The 17,545-nt window shown below is 37.8% G+C and overlaps 1 protein-coding gene across 4 annotated transcripts in view; it reads left to right on the top strand.

Moving 5' to 3' along the window:
* VCL (vinculin) overlaps nucleotides 1-16,184 on the top strand; it is a 65,528-nt gene extending 49,344 nt beyond the window's left edge. For 3 of the 4 annotated variants that reach the window (XM_069796293.1, XM_069796292.1, XM_069796291.1), the window contains exons 12-21: nucleotides 842-1,041; nucleotides 1,540-1,668; nucleotides 2,703-2,852; nucleotides 3,444-3,552; nucleotides 4,578-4,880; nucleotides 5,470-5,594; nucleotides 5,900-6,085; nucleotides 11,915-12,118; nucleotides 12,768-12,872; nucleotides 13,591-16,184. In XM_069796293.1, the coding sequence (XP_069652394.1) occupies nucleotides 842-1,041; nucleotides 1,540-1,668; nucleotides 2,703-2,852; nucleotides 3,444-3,552; nucleotides 4,578-4,880; nucleotides 5,470-5,594; nucleotides 5,900-6,085; nucleotides 11,915-12,118; nucleotides 12,768-12,872; nucleotides 13,591-13,737 (1,658 nt within the window). In that variant the 3' untranslated portion in view covers nucleotides 13,738-16,184. Of the gene's footprint in view, nucleotides 1-841; nucleotides 1,042-1,539; nucleotides 1,669-2,702; nucleotides 2,853-3,443; nucleotides 3,553-4,577; nucleotides 4,881-5,469; nucleotides 5,595-5,899; nucleotides 6,086-9,507; nucleotides 9,718-11,914; nucleotides 12,119-12,767; nucleotides 12,873-13,590 lie in introns of all 4 variants that reach the window. The other variant, XM_069796294.1, reaches the window with a different exon arrangement.
* Nucleotides 16,185-17,545: the final 1,361 nt, after the last annotated feature.

Genomic DNA, 17,545 nt, shown 5'->3' with positions numbered 1-17,545 from the left:
TAATAAGCTTTCTAAAATGATGGTGGCAGTGCTGAGTGATTCTTGGATAGTCAGGTCATGTGACAACTTCCTTCCAAGTAATTTTGAGCTTGATCATGAACTTGGATTACTTGTGTGTTAGTGTTGGCTTAAAATGATTCTTCAGTAGGTCTTTAAAGGACTTAATATACGATGACCTCTTTTAAAAGAGTACTACTATTGTGTTATTGAAAGAACAGGGGAGCATATTTTTGTGAAAGAACAGGAAGCTTCTGTAAGCGAATGAAGGAAATCACCCACGCTAAAAATAAATTTTTTTACAGAAAAACTTTCAACACACTGTGGAGGCTTTGTAAGGTGTTCCCCCCCTCCCCATCCTGGACACTTGACACTTCTTACCCATGATTTCTGGAATCCTGGGAGAGGGTATTCTGCTTTTTCATTTGTTTTCTACTTGGCCCCCCTCTTATTGCTCATCTTCTAATGACTTGTAATGATGTGGAGATGAATTGCAGTACTTGGAATTTGCAAGTGCTTTCTATTGGAGTCAACAGATTAGTTACATAGGAGTTCCTGACAGCTGTAATGTTTAACTTTTGTCAGACCACTCTAGTTAAAAAGGATGTGCCTGTAGCCAGAGTTGCTGTAATAAGCAAAAAGAAACTGGTGAGAGCTGAATTCCTCTATGGGTTTGAATTGCAATTACTCAATGATAAACTGCACAAGATACTTTCCACTACATAAGGGTGTTCTTAAAAGCCCAAGAATTCTGAAGCGTCACTTACTTCATGGTGCATCTGATCTACGCTTTCAATTTTTTGTTCCACTGTATGTTAATGCAACATGACATCTTCTACTGTAGGCCAGGCAGCAATTCGTGGTCTGGTTGCAGAAGGTCGTCGTCTAGCCAATGTCATGATGGGACCTTATCGTCAAGACTTGCTTGCCAAATGTGACCGTGTAGACCAACTAGCTGCTCAGCTAGCTGACCTTGCAGCAAGAGGGGAGGGAGAATCTCCTCAGGCCAGGGCAATTGCTGCTCAGCTTCAGGATTCACTAAAGGTAAAAATCTGCTCTTGTGCAGTGAAACACATGATATGCTGAATGCTCCTCTGATGAAGTGCTTGTGTGCGGGAGGCATCAACAGAAATAAAAGTGCAGCAAAATCCTGTTGTTTTAGCCAAGATGCTTAAAGCAGACTTTTTATGAAGGCCTTGATATCATGCCGTAGGGATTAATTCCAAATGAACAATTTATAAGAAAAATCAAAGTCTCATTTAAAAAAAAAAAAGTATGCTAGTATTGCAAATTTGAGGGGCAAGGTCTCAAATTGTGCTGTCCATAGCTTCTGATGCCGCTTCAAGGAGCGGTATGTAAGCTTCTCGTATTTCAAATTATTTAAAAGGTGGTTCATTGATCATGCTTTTAAGATCGTTTTACCTTAATAGCTGCCATTGTAATGGGATTGCTTTTTTTTTCCCAAAAGAGGTTTTATGGGATTTGAATCCCTACAAACTTAATATTCCTGTATCATATGCTTACAATTTTCCTTTTTTTAAGGATCTTAAAACACGGATGCAAGAGGCAATGACCCAAGAGGTTTCTGATGTTTTTAGTGACACCACAACTCCTATTAAATTGTTAGCAGTAGCAGCCACTGCTCCCTCTGATGCTCCCAATAGAGATGAGGCAAGTATACCCAGGTGGTCTTTTTCCTATGTGAAGCTTCAGTTATTGTTTAATTTTACGGTAATTGGTATTTTGAAAAATTAATCAGTATTTTGAAAAACAAATTGATATTTTTTTCTTAAGCTTGTGATACATGCTTATTAATCCTGACAGCGTAATGATTGCCATGCAAATCTCTCTGGACTCTAGGATATTGCACATTGTGCTGTATATCCCTGGAAACTGTGTTGCCCTGGACTTCAATAAATGGCAAAGATTTCTCACTCTGTTCTTACCACATTGCCTTCAGCATGCTAAAAATTCTTGTGCAAAAATCACTGACACACTAGTTAGTGGATTGTATATCTCAACATTATATAAGCTGATTAAAATAGTCAAATTCATGCCAAGGTTGATTAACAGATTTAACCTATTCTCTTGCTAGATAGTTTCCTGTACCTCAAACCAACTGGCTGCATATGAATTATCTAAAACTCTGTGTCTGGCAGCTCTGTTTGACTAATTGATTTGAACATGATCAAAATGATTCCCAAGGCCTTGGGGAATTTAGCTTTATGACAGGAGAGCTTTTTGTCAAAGTATTCTGTGTCTTGAATAATTAAGGACTATGGAAGGAGGGAATTTTTTCAAATATGAAGCTTTATTTTTTTAGGGTAAAAACACATATTTATCTTCCAAATATATTTCCTTTTGGATTATGGGTTTAAAGATTAATGTATGAGCTAAAATAGCTTTAATACAGTATTCGTTACAACAGTAGTCATCAGGAATTAGTGTACTTAATACCTCAAAGCTATAAAGTGTGGTAGTATCCTTTGTTGCCCAAATGAGTTAGTAAAGAAGAAAGTCCAGTAATGTAAAGATTCAAAAAAATAAAACAGCTTCAAAGCTTTTGTGTCCTCTTGCATTCTGTCAGGAGATGAATGGAGTTTGGATGTTATGAAAGTGTCCCTGATATTTGATGCTTTGAAGAAATTGTGTATTCCATTAGGAAAGTTAGGCTCTTTTAATGGTTTTTCTCTTCTGACAACTAGGTGTTTGATGAAAGAGCAGCAAACTTTGAAAACCATGCTGCTAGACTGGGAGCTACAGCAGAAAAAGCAGCTGCAGTTGGAACTGCAAATAAAACTACTGTGGAGGGCATTCAAGCAACAGTGAAATCAGCAAGGGAACTTACCCCACAGGTTTGCTTCCTTAGTCTCGAAAGTCTATTAAAAGGGCTGGGAATGACTTCTGTGGAATGTGCTTTATGCTTCTGTTCTCAGAGAATGATGTTAATACCAGCAAAGAACATAGCGCTGACACTCTTAAAAGGGGAATGACAAATATTTGTGTGCATGATACCAAGTAGAATAAACTGATTAAAAGACATGTCTTATTCTTCAACTTCTGGACACAAGTGTTAGTGACTTACTCTTGAAACAAAATTACTTTGAGGCTTAGTAAAATATTTAAGTGGAAAAACCACTCTTTAATCTTTTTTTTTTTTCCCAAATTAAACTTCCGCCTAAAGTTTTGGTAGTGTAATAAGTATTGTACTTTAGTGCTTTCAAGAAGTGTTTTTAAGATATATTACCATGTAATTGAAGTTGTCAACAAATTCCAGAAGCATTGTAATTCTTCAAGCAGCTAGATGTTGAACTAGAATTAATGAACTAGTATTCCAAATAAGGGGCTACACATCCAGTCCTGAAAAAACAAATGCATTTTCAAGAATATGTGTGATGTCGTTATATACTGATACTTCCATAATTTAAAATGTTTTCCATTGGCAGGTAGTATCAGCTGCTCGTATCCTCCTGAGAAATCCTGGAAATCAAGCTGCTTATGAACATTTTGAGACGATGAAAAACCAATGGATTGATAATGTAGAAAAAATGACAGGTAAAGCAGGAATTTCTGTTGAAGATTATATTTGTGGCTAGCTAGCTGGTATAGGTTTTTTTCCCCTATTCTGTTTGGATTGATGAAACATGCGTAACAGTAACAACTGATTAAAAAAAGAAAGAGGAGAAGTGGGAATGTGCTCTCTTGTCTTCAGAAATCTGTGTATGTTACAGCGTAAACAAAATAGCTTGCTTCATAAGTCTTAATTTTGATATGTGGGGGAGCAAATTCAGCTTTAGTTCTTTTGTGGGAAAAACAATACCATTACTTTTTATTGTGATTGCTATTCTAGCAGTATTATCACTGTAGCAACTTGAGGGTTTTTTCTGCATAATCTTGGCATGTTGAATGAGGACAGATAATTAAGTGAGGGTAAGAAAACATGTTCAAAATGATGTAACAGCTTGATTAAAGCAGTGAATAAAACAAAGCTACTGATCTACTGAATCTTGTTGAGACACTTAAAATGTTTCAGTCCTTCCAAAGTGCAGATTCTTTGTGCTGGTCTGCTAATCTCCTGACTGTGTACTACCTCCTTCTCCATCCCCATAATTAAATTAAATTTTAAATCTTACTGCCTTGTCACTATATATCACCCTTAAGTAATAGCACAGACAGAGGGATATTTCCTTTTGAATAAATGGGAGAGGTACAAAAAGTACTGAATATGCTTAAAGAAATTTGGTGGGAGGAAGGAATCTCTGCTGCATATACTGTGTAAGCCTGTTCTTGACTCAAGCAACTCAACTCACAGTAGGTGAGTAAGAGCTTGGGATGTCATTAGTGGGAGCAAGCTTGACCATGGTTACTGTGATAGAGGTACCACATAATCAGAAGTAAAACTGTAGTAACACATTTGGTCTGATTTCCATGTCCCCTTCTGTCCGTGTCATCATTGTGTTCCCCCCCCCCCCCCGAGTTTGGAAATACTAACTTTTCTGGTTGTGAACAGTCTCTGGAATACCAAATGTCCCTTTCCACAGATGAAACTAGAATATTAATGTGTTTAACTTTTATTTTAGGGTTGGTGGATGAAGCTATTGACACTAAATCTCTGCTGGATGCATCAGAAGAGGCTATTAAGAAAGATCTTGATAAATGTAAAGTTGCGATGGCCAACATGCAACCTCAGATGCTGGTAGCTGGTGCCACCAGCATTGCTAGACGAGCAAACCGCATCCTACTGGTAGCAAAACGGGAGGTTGAAAATTCAGAAGACCCCAAATTCCGTGAGGCTGTTAAAGTAGCCTCTGATGAGCTAAGCAAAACTATATCACCGATGGTAATGGATGCTAAAGCTGTGGCAGGAAACATTTCTGACCCTGGTAAGGATTCAGTCAGCTGATTTCAAATGTATTTTTTACTGGCTGAAGATAATGTGAAGTAGTGCTCGTTTCGTATTGTACAGCCGTGTACCCCCTTTTATGCAAATATTGTGTACACTTAAATCCCAGAATGGTGAAATTAAGGTCACACCACTAACTGCTGAATCCTGCTCTTTTAAAATGAAATCAAAGACCTTTGGCATGTTCAAGGGAAAAGGATTCAGCATTCTAGTTTATTATGTGGTTTCATAGTCTTTGTTAGAAGTATTTGTTACTAGTTGTCAGTAGTACTACTTTATATAACAAAATATTACATAATTTCTTTTATTCTAAAAGTTGTTTTGGGAATTACTTTGGCTGCTGATAGTGACTATTACTCAACCTGGGCTTTATTTTATGCACGTTGCATATGACACTAATATTTCAAACGTAAATCCACTGTAAACAATTTGGTAGTTTTTAAACATTTGTTTTTCACAGATATAAGTGTACTCAGCGTAGCACATTATAGAAGTAATTTTTTGGGGTAGTGTTGCAGTTCTAAATATTACAGAATGCTATTAAACTAGTAATGGGATTTTTTGTTCAGCTTTGCAGAAGAGTTTCTTGGATTCTGGATACAGAATTCTGGGAGCTGTGGCCAAAGTCAGAGAAGCCTTCCAGCCTCAGGAACCAGATTTTCCCCCTCCTCCTCCTGACCTTGAGCAGCTTCATGTAAGTGCAGCATAGTTTGTAATACAATACACAGTTGTCACTGACATATGGAATGCACACTGAAATTAATCGAGTATATTTTCATTCCTTAGCAATAAAATGCATTGTCTGGCCAGCCATACATACAAGTAACCTTAAGTCTCAAAAATACCAATTCAGCTTTCAAAAGAAGAGATTAAAACATAATATTTCTTGAAAAACTGGAAAAAAGCATGAGGTCATGAAATCACGTCTTGCCAAGACACCGTCCTTTACTCAATCTGTGTACTATTTCATTGCACGCAATAAATCTTTGCCTTTCTTAGCTGACTGATGAACTTGCTCCTCCAAAACCACCACTTCCAGAAGGTGAGGTTCCTCCTCCCAGACCACCACCACCTGAAGAAAAGGATGAAGAATTCCCAGAGCAGAAAGCAGGAGAAGCTATTAATCAGCCCATGATGATGGCTGCTAGGCAGTTGCATGATGAAGCCCGGAAATGGTCTAGCAAGGTAAGAAGTTACGTGTTATTTTTAATTTTTAATTTTTTTTAGGATCAGTGCATTTGATACAAAGTCAGTTGTCTCAATGACAGAGAAAGTCTTTTATAGACCAAAAAGTAAAAACACTGCCGTAGGAGGAATTAGAAACCCTTTCAAGTTTGGAGTGAACTAGGGTCAACTGTTCTAATACTCAGGATTGCTAGAATGCTTTATTAACATACCTCTAAACACAAATATGCCTTGTATGCTAAGCTGTTTGTGATCCTTGATGCTAGTATTGCCTAGAGAGCCACTAATACTTATGTCTTTCTAGGCTGACAAGCTGCTATATTTAAGTGACTTTGAAAGGTCTGTATGGATGTTGCAGATGCTAGCTGCAGGAATCATGAGCTGGTTTGTTTTAATTCTGGAAGGAGCTGCAAGTTACTTTGCAGTTAATCTGGTGCATTTATGATTGGAAAAGTGACTGTATATAGATGGCCTGGTCTCATTCTTTTTTTGTAGTGAGTCACATGCTAACAAGGCCCAAATCCTTCATTTCCTTACCATTTCACTGCTATGACAAAGCAGTGTGAACTTTTCATTCTTACAAATGCTAATATAATTTTTCTTGCTTTCCCCTCAAAAAGCTACGTTTTTCTTCTGGCAGCAACTGAATAAGAACTTCTGAGATTTAGGCTTCTGCAGGTATAAATTAAAGGTCAGAATTTGGCTTTCAAAATCTCCACCTTTTTTTCTCCACCAAATTAGATGGTGAATGAGAAGATAAACTTCAATAGCTTACAGAATCAACTTCAGTGCTTTGTGCTTAAGGAACATCCATTTTGCAAGTACAGATAAAATACAAGCGAAGTTCTTCAAATCTGAGTGTCTCTTCCATAAAATGAAAAGCTCTCTTTTCCCCATACTTCTGGATATACCAAATACATATTTGTATTACTGGAGGGATAGTAGCAGAATGTATTACTCATCTCAGAATGTAGTTTTGAGGCCAAAAGCCTTAATTTCAGCTTCCTAAAAGTGTTTTGATGTTTGAATTCCAAAATGGATAACTAAACAACACACAATAGGTAACAAAATGCTTTTACTATGTACATACTGAATTACCTATATATACTATATACATTTTAAATTAAATAGTGCAACTGTTAAAATATTTATCAAAGCCAAGCAGCAGACCTTAAAACTCCTTGCTGATTGTGAGAGATCTAAGCTTAGTGTCTTTAGATGATAAAACACTATTTACATTGCTGTTTCTTTAATTTGAGACCAACAAACCAGTAAATTAGCCTAGCATTTGTCCTTGTAATTCTTTTTAGCAGTCCTGTTATAGCAAAAAGAGTGCAGTTATTTTGACAGTATGTTTTGGGGGAAGAAGTATTAAAACATTTTTGTAGTCTCTGAAGTCACTTACTGGGTGGAAGAGGGATCGATGAACAGTGCTACTGAGGAATATGGGTTAGACCTGGAAAGACAGAAATATAAGGTCTTGCTCATACTAAATCACAATAGATTGTCTTCTGCTTTTTCACCTAATTAAGTTAGTCTACTGGTACTTTACCATGGGACGCTTGCGGGGGGTGAGCAACGTTCTTCATTCTTGTAAGATGTAAAATTGATTTGATTTTTCTCCTTCACACAAAATCCTCTTCACTGAGTGGATTCTGGGCTTTTATGTACTCTTTTCTCATGGAGCACAAACTGAACACTGTCTATTGCTTTAGCTTTCCCTGTCTTTCCCCTTCATTTGGTTAAAACAGAGAATGAGGGATATTTGGAAACTTTTCATTAGATTAAGACTTAAATAGAAGTTGTCTTTGAAGATGAGTTATTTGGAAGTATATAAAAGTTACAACTTCATTCCAAAACCTCTGTGTATTCTCATTGGTGTAGAAGTTATTTTTATAAAAGGACGTATTTTAAGCAAAACAGTTGGAAATTGTCGTGGTTTAACCCCAGCCAGCAGCTAAGCACCACGCAGCCGCTCACTCACTCCCCCCCATCCAGTGGGATGGGGGAGAAAATCGGGAAAAAGTAAAACTCGTGGGTTGAGATAAGAACGGTTTAATAGAACAGAAAAGAAGAAACTAATAAAGTGAAAGCAGTAATGATAAAAGGATTGGAATATACAAATGATGCACCATGCAATTGCTCACCACCCGCCAATCGGCACCCAGCTAGTCCCGGAGCAGCGATTCCCTGTCCCCACTTCCCAGTTCCTATACTAGATGGGACGTCCCATGGTATGGAATACACTGTTGGCCAGTTTGGGTCAGCTGCCCTGGCTGTGTCCTGTGCCAACTTCTTGTGCCCCTCCAGCTTTCCTGCTGGCTGGGCATGAGAAGCTGAAAAATCCTTGACTTTAGTCTAAACACTACTGAGCAACAACTGAAAACATCAGTGTTATCAACATTCTTCTCATACTGAACTCAAAACATAGCACTGTACTAGCTACTAGGAAGACAGTTAACTCTATCCCAGCTGAAACCAGGACAGAAATGTATAGTTTTTGGTAAGAATGGTTTGACTTCTATCACACTTGGCTTTAGTCAAAGAAATACAGTTAGCAAACTTGTAGAATGTTTTTGTATTGAAATGCTGCTATATTGTAAATGCCTGTATTGTTATACCACTTACCTCTTCCTTGTGATCTATCCTAACACAATATATTTGATTCCTTTTGTTTTTTTGAGGGTAATGCTACAGCATATTGTAGCAAAATGATATCATATGCTTCATAATCCTCTTATTCTACTAATTCTATTTCAGTCTTTAAGAACTGTAATATTCACAGCATTCATAACATTCATTATCACCTCCACTTTTCATAGCCCAATTTTGCTCTTTTCTGTGTTAACTGCAGTACTTCAATACTCACTTCTACAGTGTCTCTTGTCCTGCCTTATTTTTTTTTACTCTACAGAAAGCAGTGTCAGTGGTTTTTCTGTGATCCTGCTGCTATCTCTTCTTATCACATATATGTGAATGGGCTTCCATACAAAGCTTTCTAGCGGCACAAATACCACAGTTGTCAGCTGCTGTGCCTGCTTCTATGCAGTCAAAACGGCTTTCACTGAAACAGACAATCCATTCGTTTCACCATTGTCTTGCCAGAAAAATGTTGTTCTGCCAGTCAGCTTCTGTCTGTAGAAGCTGTATGCTCAGATGAAAAATGTTGCTGCATCTTTGAATTGTAACTTCTTAATATTTTTGATAACTTTCTTTCACAGGTGAAATGTTTGTTTCCTTTTGCTAATCTTGTATTCCTTCCCCTCCTCCCTCCGACGTGACCCTAGAGCTGCATTGTCAGATCCTGAGAGACCAAGAGGATGTTTTGGTCACTAAAACAGCTCAGTTCATGCTCTTCTACCAAATTCTGCTTCTTGTACTAACTGTCCCCTGTTTCTCCACCCTTGTTGCCACCTGCAAAGCCTGATGTGACTGTGATTAATGAAGCGGCTGAGGCTGGTGTAGATATAGATGAGGAGGATGATGCAGATGTTGAATTCACTCTCCCCTCTGACATTGAAGATGATTACGAGCCTGAGCTGCTGTTAATGCCAACCAATCAGCCGGTTAACCAGCCCATTCTGGCTGCTGCTCAGTCTTTACATCGTGAAGCAACCAAGTGGTCTAGTAAGGTACTCCTGAGTCTCCCCGGGGACTGATCCGTGTGCATCCAGCCATTTGGAACGCTGACACATTTGCATCACTCTTGATCCCTGCTGGGCCCCACCATTCTGAATGAATAAGTGTGTCTGCACTTCATTTTGAGGACTGAGAGTGGCTTCACAGGTTTGCTAGATCTGTTTGTCAGTGCCGGATTGAAGCTTGATTTGAGTCACTTATTAATATTCAAAGGCTTCCTCTCCCTTTGCATCTGCCTGTTCTTCTTTGTTATGGCAGTTTTCAAATTTAATAGGGGTTGTCTTCCCTCCCCCCATTCTTTTTTCCATTCATTTGGGCTACCTGGGAAGCCATGGTTAATGGTTTCTTAATGACTTCCAGATACAGCAGAGTATACAGCATTCAAGAAGTCATTTAACATGTCTATTGTGCTTTTGCCTCCATTGATGCCATCAATTAAAATACCTTCCAACAAGGAATGGCTTTGTATGGTGGTGTTTATTGAAGAGGACTGACTGTCTGCTGGCTTGCAGTTGGCTGTATTGCAAATGCTGGTCTTGAGAGAATTCTTTTTATGAAGAAGCTGCACTGAATGCTGTTAGCTGCTGAATTGAGACTGTTTATATGAAACCAGTGGAAATCTAACATGAGGTTCAGACATTCACAAGTAGCCTGTCTCTTCTATCTAAGCACAAATGTTTGCAAGACTGGTCACTTTTTATAGCATGCTGCAAAAAATAAGGTTGGTGTCCCATAACAAACAAAGGTTAGGGGGTATGTGTGTTTGTATATGTATCTGTGTGTATATATTTACATAGATAGATATACTAAACTATTTTAATAAAAAGGGCTTTAAAAATGTTCTTGTCCTTTTCAGATTCTGATGCTTGGATAACTTGTTAGAGGGCTTCGTAAATGACACTGGTCCTAATTTCTTGATCCTCCTATGTGAAAACATGGAAAAGCTTTGTGTTATGTCATTTGCATCCTAACGGGTTTTACTAGCAAACTGTTTAGCTATTAGGTCATGGTAATGAATAGTTCAGCTTTTTGTGTCACCTGTATCTGTAAAATATCTGGCATATCTTCTTGAATTTGCTAGTAGTGAGTCATGGAAGTATGTGCACAGGGATAGAGAATACATTTGCTAAGTTGGGTTCTGGCTGTGTACTCTTTGCTCTGAACTTCATCGGTCATTAACTGTGGAATTATACCAAGTAAAGAGTGTGCTAGTAGTTAACTTACTCTGCTAATATTTCATCCACACAATAGGAATGCTTCATGGCACCAAATAGTTCACTTTTGTCTAACAACTTTGTCTACAAAGGTGAATCTAAATATACTAACAGACTACTAACAATTGATCATCTAGATCTACTTTTTCTTGCACTAGGTTTCTCTCTAGAACAGTGTATAAGAAATTATTTTGCTTGATCATACTTAATTCATGTTTCAAATATTTCTCAAGTATTTCTGTGACTGTAATTTTGATGTACAAGAAACCAGGATTTTAATGTAAGAAATATTACTAGGTTCTTTTTTGAACTATCATGTTCTCTCCTGGAAGCTTTATTTTAAAGGGGGAGATTCTGTCAAAAAGGAAGATTTATTTTCAAGGAATAACTTAAAAAAAATAAATAGTTGCATCTCATTTCCACATTACCTGTGACAGGAGTTTTGTATGTTACAGATTCTTTTCTGTTTATCCTCTAGCATTATAGCAGCATAGCTGATGCTTTAACAACTTCACTTTCAGATGCCACTGAAAATTTTATGCTCAACTGTTATGACTACACTATTTAACTTAATTAGTGCTATTTGGTTTAACAAGCTATTTAGCACACTTTAATTAAAAAAAAAAGCCTTTTTTGGGAAATCTGGAATTTCAAATGCTAATAACGTGCTTTATCTTAAAACCTAGCCAGCAGAGCAGTAACTTATTCCATGGACAAACTAACACTTTTCTTTACCACTTCTTTTCCAGTTTTGAAGCGAACTTTCTTCCTGAGTGTTAGGAAGAAAAATGTCAGAAACATATAATTAATACTGATCTTCCCTGTTCCTTGAAGAAATCTCTTCTGTGTTCACAAATGGCTCTTCCATCCCTAACTTCTTGAAAGGGTTGCTACCAAAATCTAGACTACCACTCAGTCGTGACTTCTGTGAAGCTTCTGTCCTGGCATGAACACTAACTTAGGTTATTCTCTTCAGGGTAATGACATCATTGCTGCTGCTAAACGAATGGCACTGCTAATGGCAGAGATGTCACGCCTGGTAAGAGGAGGTAGTGGAAACAAGCGTGCCCTTATTCAGTGTGCAAAGGATATTGCTAAGGCATCAGATGAAGTCACTCGATTAGCCAAAGAGGTGGCAAAGCAGTGCACTGACAAGCGCATTAGAACAAACCTCTTGCAGGTAATGACTTAACTTATAAATGCCTCAAATACTTTTTTTTTTTTTCTCTTTTCCGTCTGTGTTTCTCTTGGTGTACGTGAGCACAGGAGTTGTGGCAGTAAATCATGTGAATCTTTCCTTGGCTTACAAAGTTTTGTCAAGTTCTTTGTCTGTTTTTAGATCCCATGGCCATATATATTCTGTAAAGTCAGGATTTGTTTACAGGTGAGTGGAAGATGCTAGTGTCCAAAGAGATGTTGAAAAATACTGTGCTATGAACACTGGTCTGTCCTAAGGCTGCATTGCTTTTGTATTTCATCTACTCATTCCTTAGTATCAAAGAATAGCAGCAGAAATACAACACTCCTTAGTTTTCCAGTCTCAGCCGAATAGACATCATCCTATTCCTAACCAAGTAGATCCTTGAGGAATATCTGGCAGAACAGAAAAATGTTGGCTCCACCCCAAAAATGTCCAAAGCAAGTAAAATAAGATTCAAGTATCCTACCCATATTTGCCAGAAAGTCTTGAAGGTTATAAGATCCCCTTTATGCTTATTCCTTATCTAATAGTAAAACAAAATTAAAAAGTTTATCTGAAAAAAACCCCAAAAGATAATGTATTTTTTTAGTTTGCAATGTGAAGTGGTTTTTTTATCCCCATTCTTTAGGTCTGTGAGCGAATCCCAACCATCAGTACACAACTGAAAATTCTCTCCACTGTCAAAGCTACCATGCTGGGCAGAACTAATATCAGCGATGAAGAGTCGGAACAGGTAAGAGGTGTAAAAATTGATGGTAGCGTGGAATTGTTGACCAGTTTTATGGGGAAAAATATACAACATGTAATATCAGATGTGTTCTGGGAACTTGATGTTTGGAAGCTTACCTCAGCTGTTTAGTGGTGATAATTTTAGTATAGCACCTTGGTTTCTGGCTGAAAAGCTACAGTTTAATAGAGGAACATCAATCTTTCTCAAGCCAAAAAGCTACTCTGGTTCAAATTTTTGTATGAACAACTAGTTCATTTCCTTGATTTAACAGTAAAAAGTGAGCTAATGAAAGAACTTGCTTCTACAAAGATGGCAGGTTTGACATCAGAGGAGTAGTAACACCATCTGGTGGATTGTAGTGAAAATGTCTTCTCCCAACATCTTCAGTACTTGTGCAGTTCCGGTAGCTTCCAAATGCATGTTTTCAGTTGAAATCCTGCAGTTTTGGCTTCTGAGAGGGATTATTCTACTTTGAGACACTAAACTTTTATTTAGATTTTGCACAAATATACAGTGAGAAATAGGAAGTCTTGTTTTGAGTCCGGATAACACTTGCTGGTTTCCAGAGGTTAGTTGTATCATTTACTCTGTCATAGTTTAAGTCAGCAATAAACTGACTTAAGATGCTTGTCCTGGGAGTCCTCGTGCATAACGGGTTTCCGTGCTAATGTCCTGAACATGGTATTTACTAATACATTGGAAATTTTTCTTTTCTTGACAGGCAACTGAGATGTTGGTTCATAATGCCCAGAATCTCATGCAGTCTGTGAAGGAAACTGTGAGAGAAGCTGAAGCAGCATCCATTAAGATAAGAACAGATGCTGGATTCACTCTTCGCTGGGTCAGAAAGACCCCATGGTATCAGTAAACACTTGCCACATAAGTATTGTTTTCTGTAACATAAAATGCCTTTTTTTGGAAACAGAAGAGATATATTAACAGCAAAATGTGCTGTATACGTGAGCTTAAGATTACCTTATGCTAATTAATGCCCCATTCTAAGGGTATGAATTAAAAGAGATTGCATTTGAAATGTCTTTGGAATGCATTTGATGCCGAACACCTCAAAATTGCTTCCGACAATAGACAGTTCTTATCCTTTATTTGTTTTGCTTTTGAAGCTTCTTTTCATGAATTCTGTACTCCCAGAAGCACATTTCATTTATGCACTGTATATTCCAGTAGTTTCCATGTCACTTAAGCTTGTGTTGAGAGTCTAGGACACTATTGGTTACTTGGCAGTTTTTTAGGGACAATCATTGATACAGAAATATTCAACTTTTCAGTGGGGTTTTAGCTGGCTGTTCTTAAACCATGCAGAAATGATGGAAGGTGTGGGGTTTTTAATTAAAAGTGGAGAGAGAGGAGCAGCAGAACAGTTGTAAACTGAGGATTAAAATTCCATGTCTGAAATATTTTTTTTGCTTTTGATTTTTGCCTGGCAACAGTACTTTAACAAAAACTGGAGCTGTCTTTGTCACCTTCCTGTCACCCTGTAGGTAGGCATTCCAGAACTCTTGTACTGTACCGAAATGCTTTGCAGTGAATGTTAGTGGCACACTGTTGCAGCTTGAGACTTAGGGCTGGAGACCTTAAATCGTGGAACTTTTTGCTTCTTGCTTAATTCAGTAATATATTGAGCTGAAAAAATCCTGGTTCTCTTAAGCTAGCTGCATGTCCAGGACCAGAAAATGCCACATGCTGGCTCTTTCCTTTTGAAAATCAAATGAGCACATGCAATTATTCTTTTTTTTTTCCCTTTTCCCTCCATCTAACATTGTTCCAGCCACTCAAGGTGGAAATTAAAAGATAAAGGTGTTCAGTTAAAAAAGACCTTTTGCCTCACTGCCCTTGTTTCCAACAATGCATAAGCTTTTTGAAACCCAAACGCTGCAGGGACATGAAACCCTTTTTAGGTAGTCTGATGGTTACCAGCAAACAGTGTTTCCTAATGCTAAACATACTAGGATATTTTTACTGGTTTTGAGTTTGGAGGCTCAAAATCTTTTTTCAAGTTCAAGCAATAGTGAATTGAATGAAGTGTTACTGTATCTTTAAAGAAACCCAAACAAAAGCACAAGAATAAAAACCACAGCACACCCATACTAAAATGGACTTGTGATGCTTTTATCCTTCCATAATTGAACATGCCTTCATATATATATATATATATAAAAATATATATATATATAAATTTAATTGTTCCATAGTTTCTTTTGGCATTTGACAGAAAGGAGAATTATTGTTTTAGAATGAGTCTCTACATTTGCAAGGAACACTTGCAGACTTCTGCCCTGATAAGCACTGACCTCATGATGCCCTCTTAATTTGCTGAAAATTGTTGCATGATCAAACCACCTTTAATGGAAGTGCCCTTGTGGAAAAACTGCTCAGTCTTAACACCTGGAAGAAAGAGACACACAACATAGTCAGCTGTCCTTTACCTGTCTGCAACAGTTACTCCACACTTGGACTCTTTCCCCTTCACCCTCCCTTCATTGCACTGTTATCTAAAAAGGGAAGTTAAACTGATTATAATACATCTGCCTCAAACTGTCCTTAGCAAGAGAAAGCATGTGTTCGTCTTTAATTCACTTCTTGTGTCTGGGTATTATGAATACGTGGTACTTAAGATCTTTCCTTAGTATTTTCTTCCTGCAATTACCTGCAACAGGAAGAGGAAGGAAGTGGTGCCAGAGCCTTAACCTGAATGTCTTGCATTTGGTTAGTTTATACCAGATCTTTAACATAATTGTAATGTAGTAATTTCTATTTAATAGTGAATAACACCAAATAGGTAGGGGTTATTTTTAAGGGATTTTTTAAATAGTCTTCCTGTATTACTTTTCAACGCTCCTCACATTTCCTCCTCCCCAGTTCAGGCTTCTCTGTGACTTTTTTTTTATTATTATTATTATCACTGTTTAGTTGCTTGACTGATATTAATGCAATATTACTAATGCCTTTAATACATAATTGTTTATGCCAAAGATCACTTTTTGTTTATTGAGGAATGTTTGCAGGAAAGTTATGAATCATGATTGCCTTCGATCTTCTTCCAGAATGTTTGCTCTAAGTTCTTGAACTGTTTTGTAGAAGCTAAGATACTTGTCCACCTTATGCAATTACTGCATTTTTGAACACTACTGGTCTTTGGACCTGAAATGCAGCAAAAATTTGAAAAAGACCACGAATGTCACTTAGAAATGTTTTACCACTATAAAACTTTGTTTATAAAACAAAATGTATTGTATAGTCTAACGTTTTCAACCTTTCTCTGGTTCTGTTAAAACAATAAAAATGCATTTGTACAAATGTCAGCTTGTGAGCATTAATGATAATGGAGCAGTGGATAACACTAACAACAAGAGCAAAAAGCTAAAGCAGCTGAAATACTAAAGCAGAACAGTTGTTTCTGCATATTCTGAACAGAAAAAAAGTATGAAGTTTCTCAAACAGGAGGAGGTTAAAACAAGTTGTTTCTGTCTTTTGTACCCATAGAATTAGTATTTAAAGAACTTACTGGAAGCTGTGGTCCAGTGGGAGAAAATGGGAGTTTCTCCAGAGGTCTGATGGTCATCTGTTCTAGTAGCACTGAACAAGGTTCTGAAAACTTCTGAAATGGGATTTGCCTGATCCTGTCAATAAGGGAAAAACTGCTGCTCTGGCCAACACCTCATAAATCTGAATTTTACTTCACAAATTGAATGCAAGGGTGATTAGCATGGAATCACTGTCCTGTTTCCTTCTCTCCTTCAGAGTAAGAACCTTTTATAAACACTTTTTCTTGCTAAAAACTTCTACCAGCACACATACTGTTTTGACTTTGTGGAACCAACATTTATTGGTGCTGTAGGACCACATACAGTCCCACAGTGCCAGAAGGCATCTGGGATTTAGTAATAATAGGAAAAATTCAGATTTCATACTGTTCACACAGCTTTCTCCATATCTGAGGGATGATGAAAACTCAAGAGACAATCACCTTTGTCAGCACTCCCAGAGCTGGACACCTAGAGAAGCGGAGATCTGAAGCTGGCAGTACTAACTCCTCAGTAATGACGTCCTCTGGTTTCTTAAGCTGTACTAACTGTACAGGTGCTGGTGCAATTTTTTTTAAGTGGGAGAATATAAACATGGCCCCCCACCTCCCTGCAGATTCTGCAGTTGAGTTTTCTGTGTTTGTAGAAGTGGCAGGAGCCAGCACACCTACAGCAAAAGGTATAAGCCTCACTGTTTCCCTGATGAAAACCATCTTCATGTTCAGGGTGGTCTCCTACCAGGTAAGTGTAATTCTTGTTGACAGTGACTTCTGGTGGTGTGCTCTGAACTATGGATCAAAGCTTTTCCAGAGGCAGAAGTTTCGTATGTGCTTCCCTGGTGCCCAAGTTACAGAAGGTTGGCAAGGCTTGTTCTGTAACATGCTGAAGGGAAGCACTGGTGTTAAGACTAGCCAGTTCTGACACTACATTATGTTCTGTATCAGCAACGGTGTCAGTTCTGAAAGGAGATCTTGGCAGCATTTCCAGGCTGCTAATGCAGAGAGCAGCTCTAGCTACACAGACTTAAGCTTGGGATGTTATCAGTTACATCTGAAGAGAAGACTTGTAGTAAAATTACTGTAACTGAAGGATGCCATTTGCTGAAACATGGAGCGGAACTGTAGCATGAGTAAT

The sequence above is a fragment of the Haliaeetus albicilla genome, chromosome 11 (genome assembly GCF_947461875.1).
Source record: "Haliaeetus albicilla chromosome 11, bHalAlb1.1, whole genome shotgun sequence".
Lineage (NCBI taxonomy): Eukaryota > Metazoa > Chordata > Aves > Accipitriformes > Accipitridae > Haliaeetus > Haliaeetus albicilla.
This window is presented reverse-complemented; position numbering and strand designations above follow the sequence as displayed.